The sequence below is a fragment of the Limanda limanda genome, chromosome 2 (genome assembly GCF_963576545.1).
Source record: "Limanda limanda chromosome 2, fLimLim1.1, whole genome shotgun sequence".
NCBI classification, from domain to species: Eukaryota; Metazoa; Chordata; class Actinopteri; order Pleuronectiformes; family Pleuronectidae; genus Limanda; species Limanda limanda.
In genome coordinates, this window is record NC_083637.1 from 13,422,595 (window position 1) to 13,445,878 (window position 23,284).

General features: G+C 40.7%; 1 protein-coding gene across 1 annotated transcript; it reads left to right on the forward strand.

The window, feature by feature from the left end:
• Nucleotides 1-16,886: 16,886 nt before the first annotated feature.
• Nucleotides 16,887-20,739, forward strand: cnga1a (cyclic nucleotide gated channel subunit alpha 1a). Its single transcript, XM_061084609.1, has 7 exons — nucleotides 16,887-16,972; nucleotides 17,088-17,150; nucleotides 17,401-17,622; nucleotides 17,702-17,806; nucleotides 18,021-18,127; nucleotides 19,115-19,725; nucleotides 19,810-20,739. The coding sequence occupies exons 1-7, from the start codon at nucleotides 16,887-16,889 to the stop codon at nucleotides 20,737-20,739; spliced, it is 2,124 nt and encodes a 707-aa protein (XP_060940592.1).
• The last annotated feature ends 2,545 nt before the right edge of the window (nucleotides 20,740-23,284 follow it).

A 23,284-nucleotide genomic window follows, 5' to 3' on the forward strand; every position in this document is an offset into this window, starting at 1 on the left:
TTTATTCCATGGCTCAGTTTATTAATTTCAGCTTGAGCAGAAACAAGCAGCGAGTAACACTGACATCACCTGTAGTTGTTAGGATGAACTTACTGAACATCCAGCAGCATTAGAACAAGTGCGGAACAAATTCTAAACACGCCTGTGTGGAATGGGCTGTTATCTTGGCCTGTGGTGATGCATGTTGCAGCGTTTCTTTTCTGAAACTGGAGAGGTGATCTACAGAAATGGAGGCGTGACAAGTAAAGACCGACTGCAGGACTCAGAAGCCACAGCTGCTGCACAAAGAGCTGTTCACCTGATTGTTAAACATTCAGCAAAGCCCACATGAACCCTGGAGAATCAGTTGTTGTTGCCGTTGTTGTGACTGCACCTGTCCCAGCTGTTATAGAGCTCTGGTTTCCCGTGTCCAAATTGCACCAAAGTCGACTCTGCACTTTGTTAGGTCCTTTAAAATATTCATGAAAAGTGTGAAGCTGTCAAGATGAGATATGCCTGACATATACGGACAGAAAGACATTTACAGTTAGATTAGGAATTAGTAGATTGATTGGGAATCTTGTTTTCTGGACACCTGATGTCGTATTTACTGGCATTTTCTGTTCTGGTCTCTACCATCTCCTGAGGGAAATGATTGGTTCTGAAAGCTGCTCCACTGCTGTTTAATACTGGGTAGAAACAGGTAAACAGACTGGGACATAAAACCAAGACAAAAGTTGAGGAAAGGCTCTAAAGCTGTGGGTGGAACTTCGTAATTGCTTCTCTGACTTGGACATGATTTTCTTCACGACATCCCGATCGTGTTCGTACAATGACACATTTAATACAGCCTTACAGCAGTCGTCTCTAAAAACAAGGGTATATTTCAGAAATGCTTTATGTGTGAACCTGAAACTGTTTCAGGTCGATTCAAGCCGAATGGCAGAGATGGTTACTACTTTTACTTTCTTTCCCAGCAACACTTTAAAGTAAGGGAAGTGGAACCAGCGGCCGTCCAATCATCAATGTGAGACATTTTCTCTCCGGTTAATGGGAAGTGCAGCACTTAAGTATCGCCACAGGCTCAGATACAGAGAATTCGAGTCAGGTATTTTCAAGCTGCTACCTATTCACTTTACAGCTATTCAACCGTTAAAACGTCTAAAGTTTCAACTGGAATTAACAGGATATGTTGTAAAGCGATTGCAGAAACAGTAATATAATAAAATTCATCATCAGCTATAATACAGTATATATCACCTGAGGTGTACTCCAGGTCTATGATGAGATGTGATGCTTTAAAATGATCTTTAACAGCTGTTTTTTTTACTGTTGTGTTAAATATCACTTCCCTGGGTAAAACCTCAGTGATATTAATGAATAACCCTGTTGACATATTTGAGTTTTAAAGATTTCGCAAGGAGCCGTTTCATTAAACACATCATCGAGAGAAGAAATATGATATATGTGCATTTTTCCAGCCAGAGAACGGATTATGAGAACTCTCACTAAATGTCAGCTGCCAAATTTGTAAGACACTTCTTGGCTTAAAACCAATACATGTCAGATGTCAACGATTTGCTCATCCTCGGTTTTCCCAGCAAATAAATAGGAGTAGATCTCTCTGCACTGATCACACCCCTCCCCAACAATCCTCCGGAGCTGGTGTGCTGCCAGGAAGGAAAGGTAACGTAGAAAAATAATATCATGTCTCATATTAAATATAAAGTGTTGCAGTAAATGCTATGAAGCATTGCTTAAAATAAAAACTTGTTTTTTGCAGCTTAATTCAAAATGAAATTCCTCCTCCTCGCTGCCTGCGTCCTGGGGATGGCTTCATGTGCCCCTGTAAGGAAAACACTGTTGATTTCTAAATATTTCATCTCTAAAATATGCATCTTATTTCTCTCACACATTCTATTTTTGAGCACTGCATGTTCACACTATGTCCAATGTAATAACTGACAGATATAAATGGCTGGTCATGCACTTGTAGATGTTCTATTTTCCATTACTTTGCCACAGCATTGTCAATAATTTCTTCTTCTTGAAATTTGCTGACTTAGTGACTCAATTTTAAAGAAATAAATAGTTTGTGAGAATCATTTTCACACTGACCTTGGATCCACTGAAGCTGCAGGATTTTCTCCTGTGAATCTCTCCACAGCTGCAGATGTTCATGGAGTTTGACATCCGTGTCGCTCCGGCTCAGGTACAGAAAGACACATTTTCAAATATCACTGAATAGGCCCTGTGCACAGGTCTGCAATTATCTGGTCACCACTGATGGTAGAGTCCATATAACTGAGGCTGTTAATGGCACTTTTACTTGAGGTGGACAACTTGTGGCCTTCTCTCATGTGAAGGTTTAATTGAATGTTATATTCACAGGCAGCCAAGGCCATCCCTCCTGGAGTCCCACTTGAAACTCTGGACGTTGTAAGTGAAATAAAGTTTATTCTTTTACAGCCCATTTTACACATATATCAAGTCGCATCAAGTCATATTTTAAAACACCAGGACTCAACAAACACAGCTTTATATATTACAATTGTAGGCAGATTTTTTTGTTAATTATTGTGAATTTAAAACGACATAAAAATAACTTTCCTCACAGCTTAAAACACAGTTATTATCTTTCTCATGGATAAAAATAAGATAGAGGATGATTCAACAGTTATTGTGTATGTGCAAAAGTTTGTGCAGTATTCTATGCATAGCTACAATATTAATAAAGTCAATGTAAATGTGGTTTTGGGCCAGGACCTAACCATGATCTAACCATGATCTAACTATGATCTAACCATGATCTAACCTTGACTGTTCTCATTCCCAGCTGCTCCCAGTTGATGCCCAGAGAATGCTTGTGAGAGGACCAGTGAGTGACACAGTGGATGATATCTACATAAAAGTCCTATATTTGCAGATTTATTCACAATTGAACACAATGAAAACCTACAATACCGTCAGAATCTAAGACAATGTTTAGGCTATCTGGGTTTTGACAAAATGCACCTTTAAAGACCACATGTAAACCACAGAGTAAAGCTGGATTATATGTGAAGCATTACACTTTTAAACACATGTGTGATTTCACTGCAAGGTCCGTGGTTTCGTCAAGCAAGAGATCCTCGAGCCAAATGGCAGAGACACCGTAGAAATTGTGAGTGTCTGCAGGTTGTAGTTTCTGCGACAGAAGACCTGGGAGGCTTTACTGAACTGTCTCCTCTCCTCTTTATCACCTCTTGATTTAGTTCTACCCGTTTGGATTTGACCTGCCGGTTGCTACTGCTGCCCCTGTCGCCCCAATCTGCCCTGTTGTACTCGCAGCTCCTGCAGTGCCTGCAGCTCCGGCAGCTCCTGCAGCTCCTGCAGCTCCTGCAGCACCTGCCGCTCCTGCTGCACCGGCCGCACCGGCTGCACCCATCAAACCTATCGTGGCTGCTCAGGCTCCTGTGAGGATATTTATTGATTTGTGTTTTAAGCAATTTAGGTTTCTCGAAGCAGTAAGAGTCGGTCGCAGCCCGGCGGCAGATCAATCATGTAAATGCTTTGAATTATTTGAAAGAACGATAACTTCAGCAGACAGCAGCAGGTGGGAAACTGAAGCAGCGGGTGAGGACAACGTGTTCATGCAAGTGTTGCGTCAGAGAAACAGCCGGCACACCGGTTTCTGCTGAGATGTTGAGACACATCGACTCTCCAACAGATTGTCCTCACTCCTGATGGGCTCATCAGAAACCTCTGTCGTTTCAGGTTGCCAAACCCACTGGGGATGATAGCGATGATGAGGACGAGGACTAGGAAAATTGGAGTCAGCAGGATGTGCAGGTTTGTGCACACACAGGTGCACATACACACAAAGCGCACCCTTAAGTACTTTGTAGACACACAGGGTTACTTTACTTCACAGTTCAGATCATTCAGGATAAAGCTAAATAAAAAGCTAAATAATTGTTTCTCTTTGCACTTCAGGTGACCAGTGGTTTTAAGACCCCCAATTTACCCAGCGACAGAGGACCAGGAAACTGCTGTTTCCCAACGTACAAAATAATGTGGTGTTGTGACTTTGAAAAGTAAATGTTGCTGTGCATTTAGTGCAAGGTGGTGCTCGGCTGTTTTATGAAAAGATGGTGCTGTGTTGTCTATGGAAGAAAAAGGAGAACAAATTATATTTCCTGTGATCAATAAATAAAAATGCCTTACTAGATGAAATACGAGTGTGTATTTTATTTTATCTCAGTTAACTGCGTCTTCTCTGAAATAAGCTGAAACATCTTTCCTCATTCACATCCTCTTCTGTATATACAGCGCTTTCAGAAAGTAGTCAGGTCCGTTCTCATCCATCCGTTTATTTTCCACACCACTCATCCTTAGAGGGTCTTGGGGGACTGGAGCACATCCCAGCAGACATCGGGCGAGAGACAGTTTTCCAGTGTATCGTAGACAAAGCAGGGAAAACATCACACTTCCTTTCACACCGACGGGCAGAGTCTCACATTATTGTAACTGTTTAGACTGTGGGAGGAAGCCGGAGTACTCGGAGAAAACCCACACAGGCAGAGGGAGAACACATAAACAGCACTCAGACAAACACCAGACCTGTTCCCTTTTTCACCTCTTGTTATGTTGCAGCTATACGCTAGTGACAAATCAGAATGTTGGTTTTTATTTATCTTAGCATGACGATGCAGCATTAAAAAACATGGGGAAAAAAACATGCCTATATTCTTAGTTCACCTTAGAATCTTCATTTGTTAGATCACACTGTCATCAAATGTTTGTAACAGGCATTTTTTTGTAATAAGCTTACTTTTCTGTGATTTATAACTCGGTGAATCCGCTTTGGTTTCTCTACTGAATTTATTACGACTAAAGAAAAACACATTCACAGTGGATTATTCTAGCTCATACATGAAGTTAATCATTTCTAATTCTCTGCCCTGTGAATTCCTTGATTGTGTGTTCCTCTCTCCTGCTTTTCTCATTAATTTGAAACACAATTAACATCCAATAAATGTTGTAAAACTTATAACATTAATATAGCAGTTATGTGTGTGATAGACATAACAGGGCACAGTGATGCACAAGTCTGAGCAAACAGTGCGAAGGCGTGCTCTGCTTCAGACGGTGTAATCAAACAGAGTCTGCTATTACACAGAAAGTGGATTTGACCACTGGTCATTTAGTAAAGCTGAAGACTAGACACCTGCACCTACTCATTGAACAACATCACTCCCATCCACTGTGATTGGTTCTCCGGCCAACTGGCACCGTATAAAAGGGCAAAGAAACTCTCTGGAGGACACAACTGGCATCACTTCCAACATCCATCCACCTCTCCTGTGCTGTTCATCTATTTATTCATCTTTTCACTTTCTGCAAAAGGTGAGTTGAACACAAGTTCGTGGATTGCTCCTCCACTAGGAAGCGAACTTTCCAGTCTGATTTTGATTGGATTTTTATAAATTGTAATGATGCATTTTTATCTCTGAAAGACTTGGACACTCTGCAAATATGAACCTGGCCATCATCTTCCTCTGTCTGGCGAGCACAGTCTCAGCTGCACCAGTGAGTTTGAAGAAAATGCAGTCTTTATTTGCTTCAGACCAAGTTCTGTTTTATTTCACTGTTATCTAAATTGTATTTTCTGCCTCTCTATCAATTTCCAGTCAGCGTTTCATTACCTGAATCATTACACAGGGTCCAGACCTCAGTTGCCACCCTCTCAGGTAATCATGTATAAACATTACCAGTTGTTAAATTTCTATAAAGTATAAGTAAAAGATATATCACATTAGGTACTGTTAAGCAAGCAAGGAGGCTCCTGGTTCGAGTACCACTCTGCTGGGTCTTCCTGTGTAGGGTTAGCATGTTCTCCCCGTGTTTGTTTGGGTTATCTCAGTGTACTGCAGCTTCCTACCACAGTTCAAAGACATGCAGATTGGGGATTAAGTTACCTGCAGACTCTAAACTGGTAGTAGGTGTGAATGTGAGTGTCTGTATGTTGGCCCTGTGATGGACTGGCAACCAGGTTGTACGCTACATGCTACATGTCGGCTGGGCTTCCCTCAGCTCTGACCAGCAAAGGATAAGCGGTATTATAATGCATGGATGGATGCTTGGATGGACTGGTCCAGTATAGAAACACACATGACCAAGCAAAACATTATCTATGTGGAATCAATTGTGTTTTGACCATTTTGATCATTTTCCATCCATCCAGATGAAAAATCCCTTCGCAGGTGGTCAGCCTCTCCCCCAAGGTGGACTTCCTGGTGCCTACAGTGTGGAACTGGTATGATCCATCTATTATCTCCTACTGCACACACACCCTTTAGTTTCACTTCAATATTTATTTGTTATTTTTTTAAATGAAATATTGCTTCGGTGGTACAGTATCTTATTGTATTTTCTTCTTTTTAAGATTTATCCACACAGATTCCCTGGTGGTTTAGGTGGATCAAATCCAGGCCAGGTGAGTAAACACACACTTTTACTGAACTATATCATATTGAATAATGCAGTAACACAACTGATCCCTACTTTTCTGTGATTGTTTTTCTTGCATATTGTACTACAGTCCTACCACGGTTTCATCAAGTACTCCATCCCTCAGCCACCTGGCAGACAGAGTGTGGAAGTTGTAAGTTTTTTCTTTTTTCATTCAGAATTATGATTGAAAAAAGTTGTTTTCTCATAGGAATATGTCCGGTACAATAAACAACTACTAGATTTATTGATATGTTTGTGTTATTGCAGTACTACCCCTATGACTTCGCTCAGCAGAGGGTAAACAAACTTTTGAGATATTACACACTACATAGCATAAATATGAAATACTTTTACAGATAATCACAAACTCTCACTCTTTTTGTTTCAGATAATCACAAACATGCCACCGATGACAAACGCCCCTCAGGTAAAAAAAAAGACTAACTATCGACTCTCATTACCCATGATGCCCTTAACTGCTTTTGTTTCGCTCCGGGAAAATGTTTTATTCACATCCTGAATTAGTTTGTTTTTCCCCCACAGTCTCTTCCCTTTGATTATCCTCCTCAGAATATTCCAAACATTCCCCAGCAAAACCTGAATGTGAGAGAACATGTTTTTTATTTCAGTGTGCTTTTAAAATATTCATTAGATTAATTGCAAGTCTTTCTCGAATTCTCTCCCATTAAAATAAAGACGTATTTTCTTTTTTTCAGATTCCATCATTTGATGCCATCCCTATGCCATCCCAGGATCCTCTGCAGCCTCTCCAGGACCAACCCCCACAGACAAGCCAGGTAATTATCAATCTATATATCACAATGCATTTTACTCAAAGCTGTACTGCCAACGAATGTGTATACTGAAAATGCCACATGAATTGAATGTATAGCAAAGAGAAGATTTGCTTTAAATTCCTCATTTATCTTTGCAGATGCCAGCAAAGGTGTAAAGTCGATGAAGGAAACGAAAAGGAAGCACGACCTTTCCTTCTACGCTAACATCCAGACATGACCTTTAATCTGATTAGGACTGAATATCTTTTTTATATATTCTTACTTAAGTTAACATAAAAATGCTATGCTGATCATAAAATAGCTTTTTACTAAGAAAACCGTTGAAATAGTGAACCACATTATGATATGATCATCTGCATAGAATGAAACAGTTCTGACCAATGATCTGCTTCACTTTGTAGTTGTCAAGATTAACAATAACTTATTGTAGACTTGTGTAAACCTTCAGCAGCCATCTTCCTCTGTCCATGGTCAACTGCAGGATTAATTCTCACTAGTATTGTGGAAATGAGGCACTTTAAAACGCTGCATTTTCAAACTATTTAAGAATTATGCTGCATATGTTTAGCAACAAGCTCTTCTTCTGTGTAATTTTCTCTTAAATAAAGTCACATTTTCCAAGCAATTTTTTGTTATGCTGTCTTTCTAAAATGTGTTGTTCTAATGTGTTGTTTATATTCTTTTTTTAAAATAATCTTGGAGGCACTTGCTACATGTGCATTATCTCTTATGGTTATATCTCATGAAGCCATCCAGCCCTAAAGGTTATCATCCATACCCTTGGATAGTGTGATATTATTTTAATGTTGAATAGGATCCATTTGGACATAAGGAATCATTTGTCCCAATTTGATACGACGACATGACAGTGAAACCTTTGTAACATTGGAGGGATTTAGTAGAAAATAAACTTGAGTATCATCAGCATAAAAAAAAAACCATCCACCCACCCGTCTTTTTCAAAGGCTAAGTTTGGTGTTTCAGACATCACTCTCCCTTGCTATTCTGTCTAGTTCCTACAGGGCAACCAAGTATGTTTCCAGGCCAGATAGGATATTTGATCCTTTTACTGAGTCTTGGTTTTACCTTGGAGTCTCCTTCCACTTGGGTGTGGCCAGAAAAACCCTCCACCACTCCCTCTTCACCACAAAAGTCCAGTAAAACAGTCACTAATGCCCCACCAACCCATTTATCCTTCATCCACTTTGAACAAGAACCAGAGATACTTAACCTCCTTCAGTTGGGGCAGCTACTAACCCCCAATGCAGAGAGAGCTATTCCTTTCTGGCAGAGAACTATGGCCTGGCTGAGTCTCATCTCATCCTTCACTATCTGCTGCAATCTGCCCCTGTGTGCACTGGAGGTCACAGTCTGGTGAACCCAACTGAACCACATCATCCACATAAAAGCATTTGAAATAACTTGTGTTCATGAAACGTGTATATGGATAAACTGAAAACAACTGAGGGCCTCTGTTTGACCCCTGTGGAACACCACAGGTCAGAGGGCAAGGGAAGAAGAGGGACTATAGAAAAAGAACTGTTTCTGTTGGAAAGTTATCAGATACATTATCGGAGTGAATACCACAGATCTCTTCTCGGGTATAAGATTTAAACAGTCAGGTCCCGGCATATAAAAATGTAGGTGCAGTTCATCATAAATAAAACCCAGCATACATATGTGGTTGAGTAAATTCCCCCACGGTGTCTTTGACGAGTAAATACCATGAAGGAAAACTGTCTTTCTGATCCTGACTCCCCTGGGGACGAAAGCCTGTCACAACATGAATTAACCTCCGTCTCTTCATAGAGAATAAAACAGAGGCAGAGGCGCCGTCCTGTCACGCTATGTCTCACCTCAGAAGTTTCCCTCTGTGGAACTTTAGATCACATACATTCATAACTTCTATCACTCACAGCAGAGGACATGTTGACAGCAGGTTTAAAAGCATTAATTACCAGCAATGACAGCAGGGATCGTGTTGTATTCAGTCTGAGTCTGTGTGTGTGTGTGTGTGTGTGTACACGTTTTTGTTGCCTCTTTGGGACCTTTTCGAAGCATTAAAGGGATAGTTCAATCAAAAGTTTTAATTCACTGATTATTTACCGACCACTGTGCCGATGGAGGTGGTGGTTGAAGTGTTTGAGTCTGCGAAACACTTTGGGAGTTTCATTGGTAAACAGGGTAACTGGTGATCAATTCTTCAAACATGCCCCTATCTTTTATTGCCCTTGAACCAAACTTAAAAAAACAAATACAGATGACTTGAAGCTGACATATGCTTGTGAAGTAATGACAGTGACTGAGTAGCACCAGTTTGACGATAATAATATCAAGGTATATATATGACACATTTATGACATATGAGAGTATTATATATATGACATGATTTAGGCTTTAGGGAGAAATAGTGGTGAGTAGATAATGACTGAATCTTCATTTTTGTGTGAACTATCCCCTTCACACAAACCTTATCAGGAACATTAGACCTCTTGGGGCACAAAGCTGCATCTCAATCAGACTAAACATAATTTCTGAGGTCCTGGTTAAGGTTAATGGTAAGGTTCTTCACAATGAAAGGTAAAAATCCTCATGGAAAAGTGTTCAGGAGTTGGAATTACCACAGATTAACCACAGAGGAGGTTTCAGTACATTTGCAATCAGAAATTGTATTTTAAATCAGGAAGAAGGCAGAAGAGAATTAAGAGGATTGTGTTCCAACCAAGGGCACAGCAGGAATCAGGGCAGGAAATGTAGGGAAATTGCTTTGATTGAGAAGAGAGTTTATTTAATTTGCCCAAAGGATTCCTGTTGGTGCAGACAATAATTGGTTTATTATTCAACATTTTTCAGGCAGTAGAAAAAGGTGATCTCATTGTGTGCCAAGATAAGTAGAAGTTTTAAAGGACCATTAAGGAAATTGTTGTCCCAGTGAAACTCATTAGCTCAGCAGGTTTGAGGCAAGAATGTCTAGAATACAGTTTTGCAGATTACAGAGTAAGTCTGATTATCTTACTTAGAATCACAAAACAAACCTACAATGTTCCAAATTGCTGTGATGAGCGGCCACACCAGCTAAAGCAAACAAGGATCAGTTCAGGTCAGACACCACAAAAAAGGTACTTCCCATTGAAAATGTGTGTTTGTGTTTCCACCACACTCACATACTGTAAACTTCAGTGTGAGGTAATTACTTAAATGTCCTGCTATTTCAAATGCAGTGGTGTGATAAATATTCACATTTTATTTCAGTGAAGTATCAAGTGTAAAATTCTTACCTACAAGTAAAATCAAGTTATATAAGTTCAAGTTATATCAGCATGAAAATGTGCCCTGTCAGTGATTTATATATGATATTGTTGTAAGCAGGACTATTTCAGAGAGTGAAGTCAGTGCTATATTTATTTACAGTTAGATTTAATAATGTAGTTCCTAGCCGTTGGGTCAGGCCTCCTCTTAAGGGTCACATTGTAAATCCAGTGGATCATGAGATGATCAAGATGAGGATAGAAAAAAGTAGGATCTGCTACATAAATGTATTCACCTGAGGTTTTGTCTCAAATCTGTTGTCAGATCACGATTTATTAATATTTTTGATCATTATTTAAAAAAAATGATACCATTCAAAGGCAAATTGACTCAAGCAAAAACTTAAGTATCCCCTGGTTTAACAATGCAATGTATAAGGTATTCATCACACTAAAGATGGATGACATGACAGGTAAATCATCTTGATCGCCAACTAGTGGCTGGCTGCAGTATAGGTTATAATCCCCCCTTCCTCCATGTTAATGGCTAGGACATGGATCTCACCTAAAAGTCAAAATACACATTAAATACAAAGATGGCTTCTGTCAGCCGTGATCACTACTGGGCTGAGCCAATTTGATCAAAAGGACCAGATTGAAATGCCCATACTACATTCTTACACAATAGGTGGAAGTGGACATGTGTCTTGTTTCTTTATAAACTGCAGGTTTGGAGAAATAAATATATTCATGACAGGATTTAGGCTTTAGGGAGAGGTTTTCAGTTGTCTCGTAAGACAACTATATGTATATCAAGGTATATATATATATATATATATATATATATATTATATATATATATATATATATACCTTGATATTATTATTTTCAAGTCAAACTAAGTTGTTCTATACTCAGTCACTGTCATTACTTCACATGCTTATGTCAGCTTCAAGCCATCTTGTGTTGTCTTTTTTTAAAGTTTGGTTGCAGGGCAATAAAAGACAGGGGTATGTGTAAGAAACCGACTTGCACACTGTGTAATTAACTATAAGAGGGGCCTTAACCCTGCATGCCTTTTCCAGTTTTGAAGTGTAAGGATATTTCTTCCAACACACAGGTCTGTGTGATTCACAGGAGGTGATTGGCTGTCACGGGATGTTCCAGTATATAAATGGCTTCCATGTTGTGAAGATGAAGTAGATTACCTTCCATCCCTGAGGAGAAACATTTTCAACCGCTGTCTGCACCGAGAAGAAAAAAAAGGTAATGAATTTGTCAGATATAAGGAATTTCTGAATTGTAGCCAGAAACTTTATCCTGCATATATTAAAAACTTCTTTAGTAATAATGTTGCTCTTTAATTTAGTATATAATTATTATTTCATTTAATTTTTTCATATTTTTATTTCATCTTCTTCCTTACTCTCATTGCTTCTTTCAATCTTTTTAATTATTTCAAGTATTAATAATCATTTCAATAAGTCATATGATATGTTTTTGTCTAGACTGAGTCATGATGAAGCTGCTGGTGATCATGTTGTGCCTGCTGGCCACGAGCTTGGCAGCCCCTGTAAGTCTTTCCTCTTTTCTCTCCGCTCAATAATCCCTTTTTAAACATGTAACCTCCACACAACACTACATACAACAACACTTTTCTCTTTTGAATGATCACACAAAGCTGTTTTCTCTCCGTCCCCTCTTAATCCTCAGGTTCCAGGGAGTGAAAGCACTGAGGTAAGAGGTCATCTGTCTTAGTTTTTCTGTGAAGTCTGCGTCTGTGGATGTGTCTGGCTGCCTCGGCATGTCGTGCCAAGTCTTTGTCATGTCATCGAATGCGCGGTGTGATGGGTGTCTGACAGAGAGCAAATCATCTTCTTAATTGCACGAGCATGTCTGGAGACGTCTGGTATTTCTTCGGCAGGTTGCAGCGCATGCTAATGAGGCCCTCAGGTGGATGGAGATGTACAGGCTGTACCAGCAGCAGGTAGAAGGGCTTCAGCAGTTTCACCAAAAGAAAAAAAGAAAAACTTAATTAAGAAAAGATAGAAATAGAAAATAAAATAAATCATCTGCTTATCCATCTAGTTAGTTTGGCATTAATCATTAATCTGTATTTTTCAGGGAGTAGTTGGAAACCCCTTCATTCCTGCTGCTGATGCTCCTGTAAGTTTATTAATGTTGTGGGACTCCGGAAATAAAAATATTTGCAGTGGAGGGCACACATACGGCACAACACTACTTTACATTACAGCAGCAAATCTGTGAGAATCAAAAAAGAGCTAAATGAGTTTAACTGATACAGGCTGCTGCTGCACAAGCTTCCCCAGCTGACGTTGCCCCTGCGGCTCCTGTGGCGGCTGAAGATGCATCAGAGGAGGAGACAGAGGTGAGAAGACATCTTTGTATTGTAGTGCAGAGTTTTAACTCTACCTACTGTAGGGCTGTGGGTAAAGCAAAAGCATGGACACCATCCATGTTTATTGTCTGAACCCAGTAACGTGGGACACCTGAAAGTAGCATTGCATGCATCTAAGGTGCAGCACATAGCCCTTTATAACTACCTTTAATTAGATCATGTACATTTTCAAACGTAAAACAAAATCTAATTTTATAATATCGCACTAAACAGAATATTGTTCTTTCACTCTTAACAGAGATTAGCTGTGTCTGCAGGGAGAAATAAAATGTGCTTCATTCCACTTTGTGTTATATTAACTCTCTTTAAATGTGCGGTTGAGGCTACTTCTGGATCAAAAACATTTGTCCTTCTGCTTCACTGTGTCAAACCTGGGAGCTCTGCCTTAGAATCAACGTGTTTGTTTCTCCTACAAAAGATTTGGTACGAAAGGCAGAACTCCAGCATTTTGAAAAAAGGAATTAACTCTTGTCTTGACAAGTTTACCTGAATTTTATTTTCAACCAAACTCTGACTGCAGACATTATGATTTATCAAAGAGCCCTGGGGGGAGAACGAAAAGATGACTTTACTTTACACAAAGGAATGAAGATTTGTCAAATCAAAATGATCAATTGATAGTATAATAATATTTCTTTGTGATATCAATTGAAGTATGTTTTTTACTTGGTAAAGAATTTTCTTTTTTACATGCACGGAAAGCACAGGTGATTGTACCATTAACATTGGCTCTGTTATGATCAAATGTCTCACTAAATAATGATGATGTATATCCACAATAGCAGGACCCTGAAACTGAAGAGGAACTTATTTGATTGTTTTTACATGTACTTGTTTTCTTGCTGATTGTATTTGTCCTTTAAAAAGAGAGCTGATTCACTTCAGTTGAAACGTATCGCATCAAAATGATTGAGTCTTTTCTGTAAAAAACAGGAGAAGGATTTGAAGTTGAATAAGGATCCCATGACTCTCCAGTGAATTTTCAGTAATGCCGGACCCTACTTTTCCTTTACTGGAACTAGTGGGATTTTCCGTTTGACCTCTCTGACCCCTGGGAAATGTCTTCTAAACTTTACGCCAACTGTTTCCCCACAGGGCCTCTGTGATCTCCGAGCAAAAGCTTGGACGTGTCACTTGACTAGTTTTCTCACACTTTTCAAAGCTCCTCTGCCACAAAAGGCTTTATACTTTTGTGCTCCCAGGGCCTGTTGTGCTTTTCCCATCCAAATGTCCTTCAGCCAATATCAGCTGGGATTGACTCCATACCCTCTGTGAAAGGATAAGTGGCAGCTAATGGATGGATGGATGGATGGTTCTGTAAACAGACAAAACTATGTACACTGTCTATGTATCAACTCTAAGTCATTTCCTTTCTATTTCTCATGCTCAGGAAGGGGACCCTGCTCCCAAATCTGGTGCACCCGCTGGTGCTGCCCCTCTGAACTCTGACGAGGAAGAGGAGGCTGAAGAGGTGGAGGCAGCTGAGGCTGAGCCAGCTGTGGTTGAGGAAGCACCAGCAGAGCCGGAAGCAGTGGACCCTGCAGCTGCTGCTGAGCCCGCTGTGGTTGATGTCCCTGTAGAGGCCGCACCGGTCGATGCCGCTGCCGTTGATGATGCACCGGTCGATGCCGCTGCCGTTGATGCTGCACCAGTCGATGCTGTTGCCGTTGATGCTGCTGTCGTTGATGTGCCTCCAGTCGACATTGCCCCCGTTGACGTGGCCCCTGAGGTGGCTGCAGATGTGGCCTCTCCTGCCGCAGCCGACGTCCCTGCTGACGCTGGTGCCGCTGAGGTGGCAGTTTAGGCTGCCACAGCTGGAATGGAAGCAGATTCGGCTGCAGTGTCGTTATCTTCCCCTTATCTCCAGCCGAAGTGCTCCTCTTTAAGCAGCTAAGACAGAAGCTGGCAGGCAGCAGTGAGTGCTGTAGGTGCACCAACACAGCAGAGAAAGGCTGTGACATGCTTAAAAGAGACTATCTAGCCGACAGTATATGCGCTTTGTGAGGCAAAACAAGTGTTTTCACTTTAGAATTGGACGATTAAAGATTGTCTTTGTTATCTGTTGTCTTTCTTTTATTAAAATACTTTTTGCAATACTGTGCTTCTGTTGTGATTAATTAGACCTGGAAACATTTAGATGAGGATCATACATCTGCAGCATTCTCTGTTTAAGTCCTCCACACGTCTCTTCCTTTATTCCTATACTTCTCTCTGTAGCCGACTGTCTTTATTCATTTGTGGAGGTCATGCAAGGGACGCACAGGCATCACGATGAATTTCAATTCAATACCAGGTGTTCAGGAGTTGGAATTACCTAATTATTCAACACTGAAGCAGAAGCATGATTCACCCGCAGCGATTCTCAGTTCAAGTAGACGTTTTCACAGAACTACAAACACCACACATCAGCCAACAGGGAGAGCCACACAACCACAGGACGTGAGTCGAGAAGGATGTCCTGTTATTAAGCTACAGCACTTGATACTGACAGAGGGTTGGATTTAATACCTGTCGTGATTCTTATTCAAATAAAAGGAACCGGTGTAGCTGATCTGAAATCTGTAACACCCGGCAGCACCTAATAGGATCAGGGCTGGATATGGCAGAGAGTGCTGAGTGAGCAGGAGATGCAAGTGTGTGTGTGTGTGTGTGTGTGTTTGCGTGTGTGTGTGTGTGTGTGTGTGAGAGCAGATCAAATCCTCTGCTGTGCCACTCGCTGCCGGTCAGGAAAATGTGAGAGTGTTGCAGTTTAAAAAGAAAAAGTGAACACTGAACGGTTTCCAGTGTTGTGGATCCGCACTAACCAGTTTATTGAGGTTCGTCCAAACTGCAGTTGACCGTTTATCCCTTACTGCAGTGGACTAATAAAGCTGGATGAGTGACTATGCTTCACCTCTTCTCAGCCAAGTCTAATCCACAAATCCTTATCAGGGTCACTGAGACTCTATGACACATTTAGTCAGACTCAATGCTTGTAGCTGTCTGGCAACATGTTATTATTATTAGCATCTGATAATTGATGCTGTATATCTTCTTCTGCGGTGAGAGGCAAGTTTCCAGATCTTAAAAGAAAACTACAGGAGGAGCAAAGAAAAATGTGCTTTACGTCACATTAACAAGAGGAAAAGGTAAGTTCAGTCATAGGGAACCACATTTTTTGGAAGGAATCTTTGTAGCCCCACATGTTTATAGTAAAGTTGTTCTGAACAGATTTGTTGAAGTTTACCTCTCATGATGTCTGGTTACTATAACACAGCTGCCTTTAAACAAACACCCACACACACACAGAACCAGGTGTGTCAAACAAATCATTTTACATTATTTAAGAGGTTTCACAGAGGAGAATATTACAGCAGATGTGACGTGCATGAAGGTCTATGAGCTGAAAGGCAGGACAGATGTGGAATGACAAACAAATCTATAAATTTTGTTGATATTATTTTGGGCTTTTGTAATATCAGACTGCAGATGTAATTCAGTACAGTTTTAAAGGAGGATATTTTCACCTTTTGCTCTAATGAGATTTTTGATGCGGTACAAATGAACGAGACGTTTTCACGATTTTATGAATATCATTTGCTACGCTTCTTATGACACTGTAAATATGGTCTTAAATAATTCTGGATGACAAACTCTGTAAAACAGTGATTTTTTCAATCATTGACTGCTGCAGGTTTTAATCTAGAACAAGATTCTAGAGACCAACAATCTTTTCAAATGTCTTGTTTCGTTTGACTAAGGGTCCAAATCTCGAAAGATATTTATTATCTTTTTATTATCTATCTATATGTATAATAAACTGTGGCTCCCCTGCAACCCTCATAGGTTAAGCTGTGTGGATGATAGGTGGATGGATGGATGGATGGATGGATGGATGGATGGATGGATAATAAACTGACTTCTGTATGTGAGTGAAGTCTCCACCTTATTTCCATCAGATCTGCTGCCATGACCACCCCAGCAACCCATCACCACCTGACCGTGGCGCCTCACCCTGCAAAGCGAATCCCCTCTAACAGCAAAGAGGACGAGATGTAAGCAAAACCTTCAAAGACGCGTGTCTCCCTCATTCAAAGAGAGGACACACGGTTCATTAATGAGATACAACAAAGTACGACTGGTCATTAATTAACTCTGTGTTTGTTTCAGACCTGCGCTTCAACCAAACCCTCACTGTCTGCTCAATGTGAACAACAGTAATAACAGCGAGGAGTAAGTACATTAATGGGGTCAAACAGTGATAAGTGAATCCTTGGTTTCTATTTGATGTTTTAAAGTTACTTCAGTGAGGCCCATTACTGAAGTGACTTTAATTAATCTGCTAATTGTTCCTGTTCAAGGGAGAAAAAGAAAAAAGGAAATAAATTACAATAAAGACTAATTATGTCATGATGAAAACCTTTTCACAGAGTGAAGGATGTTTAATCTCCTGTTTTCATCAATGCACCAATTCTCATTACAGAAAGAAGGAGAATGAGGAAAAGGAAAAAGAAGAAGAAGACGTAGAAGAAGAAGAAGAAGAAGAGCAGCAAGAAGACATAGAGGAAGAAAAGGAAAAGGAAAAAGATGAAGAAAAGGAAAAGGAAGCGGAAAAAGAAAAAGAAGAGGATAAACAAAAAGAAGAAGAAAAAGAAAAGGAAAAAGAAAAAGAAAAGGACAAAGAAAAGGACAAGGACAAAGATAAGTAAGTACATAATTGAGAAGAACCTTTCAAGTACTACATGCTCTCAACTATTCAATTCACTCTGTCTTTTCCTCTTTAGACCCAAAGAATTGTTTGTCATTAATCCTGCTGGGAATCTCTATTACCATTGGCTGTTCATCATCACACTGCCAGTCATGTACAACTGGATGACGATCATAGCCAGGTAACATCTATAATCAGTGATTCCAGTTGTTTCCCCGCCGGTTAAATGTTCATAGTTTCAGCCTCATGGAGTATAACTCATAAAATATCCTATGGGAGGCTGATACATATCATTGTGACACAGCTGTAGCAGTGGCACAACTGGACAAAATGGAGTAGGTGCTCAACATTATTAATTCAACCATACACACTGCTGGTGGCCTTCTCCTCTCCAGGGCTTGCTTTGAGGAGCTGCAGGACAACTACTTCATGTACTGGATTGTTTTGGACTACACCTCCGACCTGGTCTACCTGGCTGATATGTTCTTCAGGCTCAGAACAGGTAAATAACCAAACTGACACAGGCTCAAAGTATAGCAAGCTCAACTGATAGTGAACTGAAGTTTCTGGTTGCTGTGCTTGTTCGTCATGTTGAGTCTACAAAGGAAACGATTCAGTGTAAGTGGTGGAGGATGAATTCCACAGCTCTTGGCCTCTGCAAAATTGCACTCTAAAGTTCAGCGGAAGTAAATATGAGCCCTGGAATTTAAAGTAAGTTTATAAATGTAGATCTTTGTGTGACTGTCACTACAGCTCAGCAGGGAAACAATCTCAAGGAGGAAACAAACTCAGACTGCTGAAGCCAAATGTATTTTGCACAGGTTGTCGTGAACAAGGATCATGAATTGTGTCTGCCCTTGAGAATATCTTTAAGCCCGATGTGATTGGCTGGTGCGTCCACTGTTGCATGAACAGATGACTTAACATCAGAGCCCCAATGCAACACATGACTTCACCACGTTCAAAGAGAATGAGCAGCATTATAATGGAGGCCTCCAACCCACATGTGTGAGTCCAGTGTTACAGGTTATACACTGAAGCGGATCGATTCACAGCAAGCTGTCACAAAAATAGCATTCAGATCTGTTTTGATGTAATGCTGCATTAAAATGCACTCTCAAAATACAAACCCAACTATTGAGCATTTTAAACCATTTGTTTTACAGAACTGACAACCTCTCCCATCTCGGATCTATCGCATCATTGCATTTGAATAACAATGACACACTGATCACCAGAAGACTGATTACAGCTCAGACTAATTTGACCAAAACGTGATCAAAGATAAAACACTAAATTATATGAGTGCTGAATTTCTTTGAGATACCTTAATCATCACTCACGCAGCATGAGTTTGAAAGGGTGATTATACAAGTGCAATCAGGGGGCGTTTACAGCAGTACCAGGGAAAACTTTTGGCAGGAACTTTTACTTTCTCTGTAACTTTTACTTATGGTGTATCTATGAATGTGCACCTCTTTACATGCAGGTTACCTGGAACAAGGTCTGATGGTGAAAGATGAGAAGCTGCTGCGGGAGCGCTACATCAGCAGCTTCCAGTTTCGCCTCGATGTTGTCTCCATGCTGCCCACGGACGTCTTCTATATCGTCCTGGGCTTCAGCTACCCGGAGATCCGCATCAACAAACTGCTGAGAATCGGGCGCATGTTGGAGTTCTTCACGAGGACAGAGACCAAAACCAATTACCCCAACATCTTCCGCATCGGAAACTTGATCATGTACATCCTCATTATCATCCACTGGAACGCCTGTTTCTACTTCTCTTTCTCCAAGTATATTGGTTTCGGGGCCGATGACTGGGTTTACCCGGCTCTGGATGATCCAGAGCAGCCTGCGTTTGGACTGCCCATGAGGAAGTATGCATTCAGCCTCTACTGGTCCACAATGACCCTCACCACCATCGGAGAAATGCCACCACCAGCTGTGGATTCAGAGTTTTTCTTCCATGTGGCCGACTTCTTAGTTGGAGTCTTGATTTTTGCCACAATTGTAGGAAACATCGCCACCATGATCTCCAACATGAACGCTGCCCAGGCCCAGTTTCAGTCCCGAATCGACAACATCAAGCAATATATGCGGGTAAATGGCCTTCTTCTTTCCATTGAAATTTTGAAACAGAATCATGTTAACTGTTCTTTTAATGTGCTTTCTTTTCATCGAAAGGTTCGAAAAGTCAGCAAGGAGCTTGAGCTGCGAGTCATCAAGTGGTTTGACTATCTATGGAACAATGGTAAGGCGCAGGATGAAAATGAGGTGCTGCGGTACCTTCCAGACAAACTAAAGGCTGAAATTGCCATCCAGGTCCACATGGCGACGCTAAAAAAAGTTCGTATTTTTGCCGACTGCGAGGCTGGACTGCTGATCGAGCTGGTGCTCAAGCTGCGGCCTCAAGTCTTCAGTCCCGGAGACTATATCTGCAAGAAGGGCGACATCGGGCGCGAGATGTATATCATCAAAGATGGGAAACTGGCAGTCGTTGCAGACGATGGCGTCACGCAGTTTGTTGTCTTGGGAAGTGGCAGCTATTTCGGTGAGATCAGCATCCTCAATATCAAAGGCAGCAAAGCAGGGAACAGGCGTACAGCCAATATCCGCAGCATCGGATACTCAGACCTATTCTGCCTGTCCAAGGACGACCTGATGGAGTCTCTGACCGAGTATCCGGACGCTAAAGGCATGCTGGAAGACAAAGGCCGGCAGATCCTGATGAAAGACGGTCTGATCGAGCTGGACCCTGCTAACATTTTGCCTGAGGTGCAAGAGCTGGAGGAGCAGGTCAACAGATTGTATAACACTATGGATTTGATGCAGACCAAGCTGAAAAAAATTCTGGGAAAATACAAGAGCGCAGACAAAGCTCTGAGATATCGCATCACAGACCTGGAGCGCCTGACGGGAGAGGAGGTAGAGGAGGAGGAAGACGAGGAAGAGGAGGTAAGAAAAGATGAGAAGGAGGTGGAAGGGGAGACGAAGGAAGAGGAAAAAGCAGAAGAGGGGGAGAAAAAGGAAGACGAACAAAAAGGTGAAGAGGAAAAGACAGAGGAAGCTAAAGATGAAGATGGAAAGGGTGATGAGGCAAAAGAAGAGGGATAAAACCTGTATAGCAGAGAATAATATCCCAGAACTCTCGAAAAAATATATTATGTAGCCACAAAAGATTATTTTCTTACTGAACTTGCTATTTGAGACCGATCATTAAAACAAACTCTAGAGATGGACTGGAATACTTGCTGGGACTTAAAGGGCTTTTTCCTTGAATGCATATGTACATTGTGAAATTAAAGTAATGCCAATGACAATACTGACATTGAGTTCAAATAAAGTTTTGGCAGCATTTGTCCTTTATGTTGAACGGTTTATGAGATATGCACAAGTCATGTGCTGACAAACCTACTGCTGTTCCCAGGCGTGCAGTAATCACTGCTGGCCACACGGGGATAGTAAAGGATTAGCAGGTAAACACATGAAAGAGAGTCACTCTGCAGCGTGTGTTAGGAGGTTAGGAGTCATGGAAGCTTTGAAAGAACTTCACAGGCTCCGCGGCTGCTGCACACTCTGAGAATAACCGAATCAATAATAAATCAATCAATTGTAATGGGGTGAAAAAAAGCAGATTGAAGGATAAAAGCTAAAAAAGTAAAAATCTTGGGGGTAAATTAGTGGGGAGGTAGTTAGCTTGAATTTGACCTCTGTCAGATTTTGGCCCTGGTCATTGGGAAGGATGCTCCAAGTTGTGGTGTAGCTTTGTGTACCACTATGTCTTGTTTTGACCAACAACAACGGACAATTTGGTCCTTCCTCAATATTTGTCATGTACCAGTTGGTTGTCCAAAAGAGACTTGAGAACGGATATAAATGGTTTATTTTTCTCACAGAGAGATCACATGATTGTCGGTTTTCCACTGAACTGAGAGAAGGAAACTCATACCAAAGGGAAGAGTCCCGACTTATTTATTCTGTAGAGATGCAACTGAAGATTTCTTCAATTCAAATGTGTGGGTGTTTCACACATCCAGTAGGTTGAACACATACATTACCACCACACACTTTTATCCTCTCAGCTGCCGGGCGCGTGACGATTTATCATCTCTTGTGTTGCTTGGGCCCCTGATAACTCAGTGGCACCAGCAGGTCCACGTTCACCAGCTCGATTGGTTAATCAAGGAATTAATATCTGCTCGTCTGAATACCTGACCCAGTGGAGGTGATGTGTTGTCTCTCATGCTTCAACTTTCTGTCATTCTCTGAATTAATAGTGACTGTGCGTCACATTCTGCAAGTAGAACAATGTGTTAATTAATGAGGAGCGTATGAGAGCAGATGGTGTGTTTTGCTGCAGTGCATACAAAACAATTAACAGTAACAGATCTTCACAACAGAGCAGCTAAGAAAAGAAAATGTGGCATTTTGTTGCTTGATAAATTATCTTTTTAGTCAGTCAACAAATTTTGGGGATTTTAGTTTGATTTAGAGCAAATTTGTCGACTGTGGGAGAAATGACACAATGTGACATTTCCTCCCCTGAATCAAGGCCAGAGATCTTTGACACAATTTTACAAATTTGGTGTCAACAATATATTTTTTTATGATGTTCAATATCACTCTTGTAATTATCCTGGCCTTTACATCCAACTATATGTTCAATATAACTTATATATATATATTGTTTCATGTTTATTACATTATATATATCAATTATTTAGAATTGAAGAGACTGCTTCTATTTTGCATCAGTTTTTCTCTTCAACAGACTTGATCCTTCAAACCCTTTCATTTCTCTGGACCGACACAGAGCAGCACACCCAGCTCTGTATAAATATTGATGTCACACACACCGTGTTGTCAGGAGCTTAGCAGTGATAGCCGGTGAAAATGTCTTCACAGACTGGGCACGGAGGAGTGATGGAGCGCACGCCTTTTTATCCCGGTGAAATTGCCGCCTATAAGGCTGATTTCCCAAAGGAGACGTGCCTCTGTGGGATTCAGACCCCGAGGTGCTCACCTGTATTCAGCAGCATTAGCACAATAATCAACCACACTAGAGTAAAAGGGTTATTTACTACATTAACTACGGGTAATGACATGAAGCAGAAGTGAAACTCCTTCCACATATATAAGACTGCAACTTCAAGATAATCCCTGGCTGTACTTAATTTCGCTTTAGAGATGCTGCCGTTCTTTGGGAATATTACAAAAAAAGAATTACATTTATTGGGGATTATTTCTGATTTATCCCCATTTGGCCCAGTGTTAGGAAATTTGCTGATTCAAGAAACTATGGAATATTCACAGAAATATTTCGTTCTCACAACGGCCCTCAAGGGGTGTCCTGTGTCGAGATACCTATTTGTGAGTATTTTATTTTATTTTCATGGCACTATGGCATTCAATTATGAAAAATAACATAAAAACATAAAAAGTTCAAAGTTGTAGATTTAGTTCCATCATTGTTTGCATGTTTTTTTATACAGTCCACCAGGGCTATGTCCTTTGCTGTAATCAGATTTTTACATTACAAGTGTTGTTCATACACAAATTAATACAGCACGTCTACTCACAGCGCTTTTTCTGTTCTGGGACAATGTTAGGGTCAGCATCACTTTGGAATTTAGAAGGATGGATTGTGCCAACGACCTTC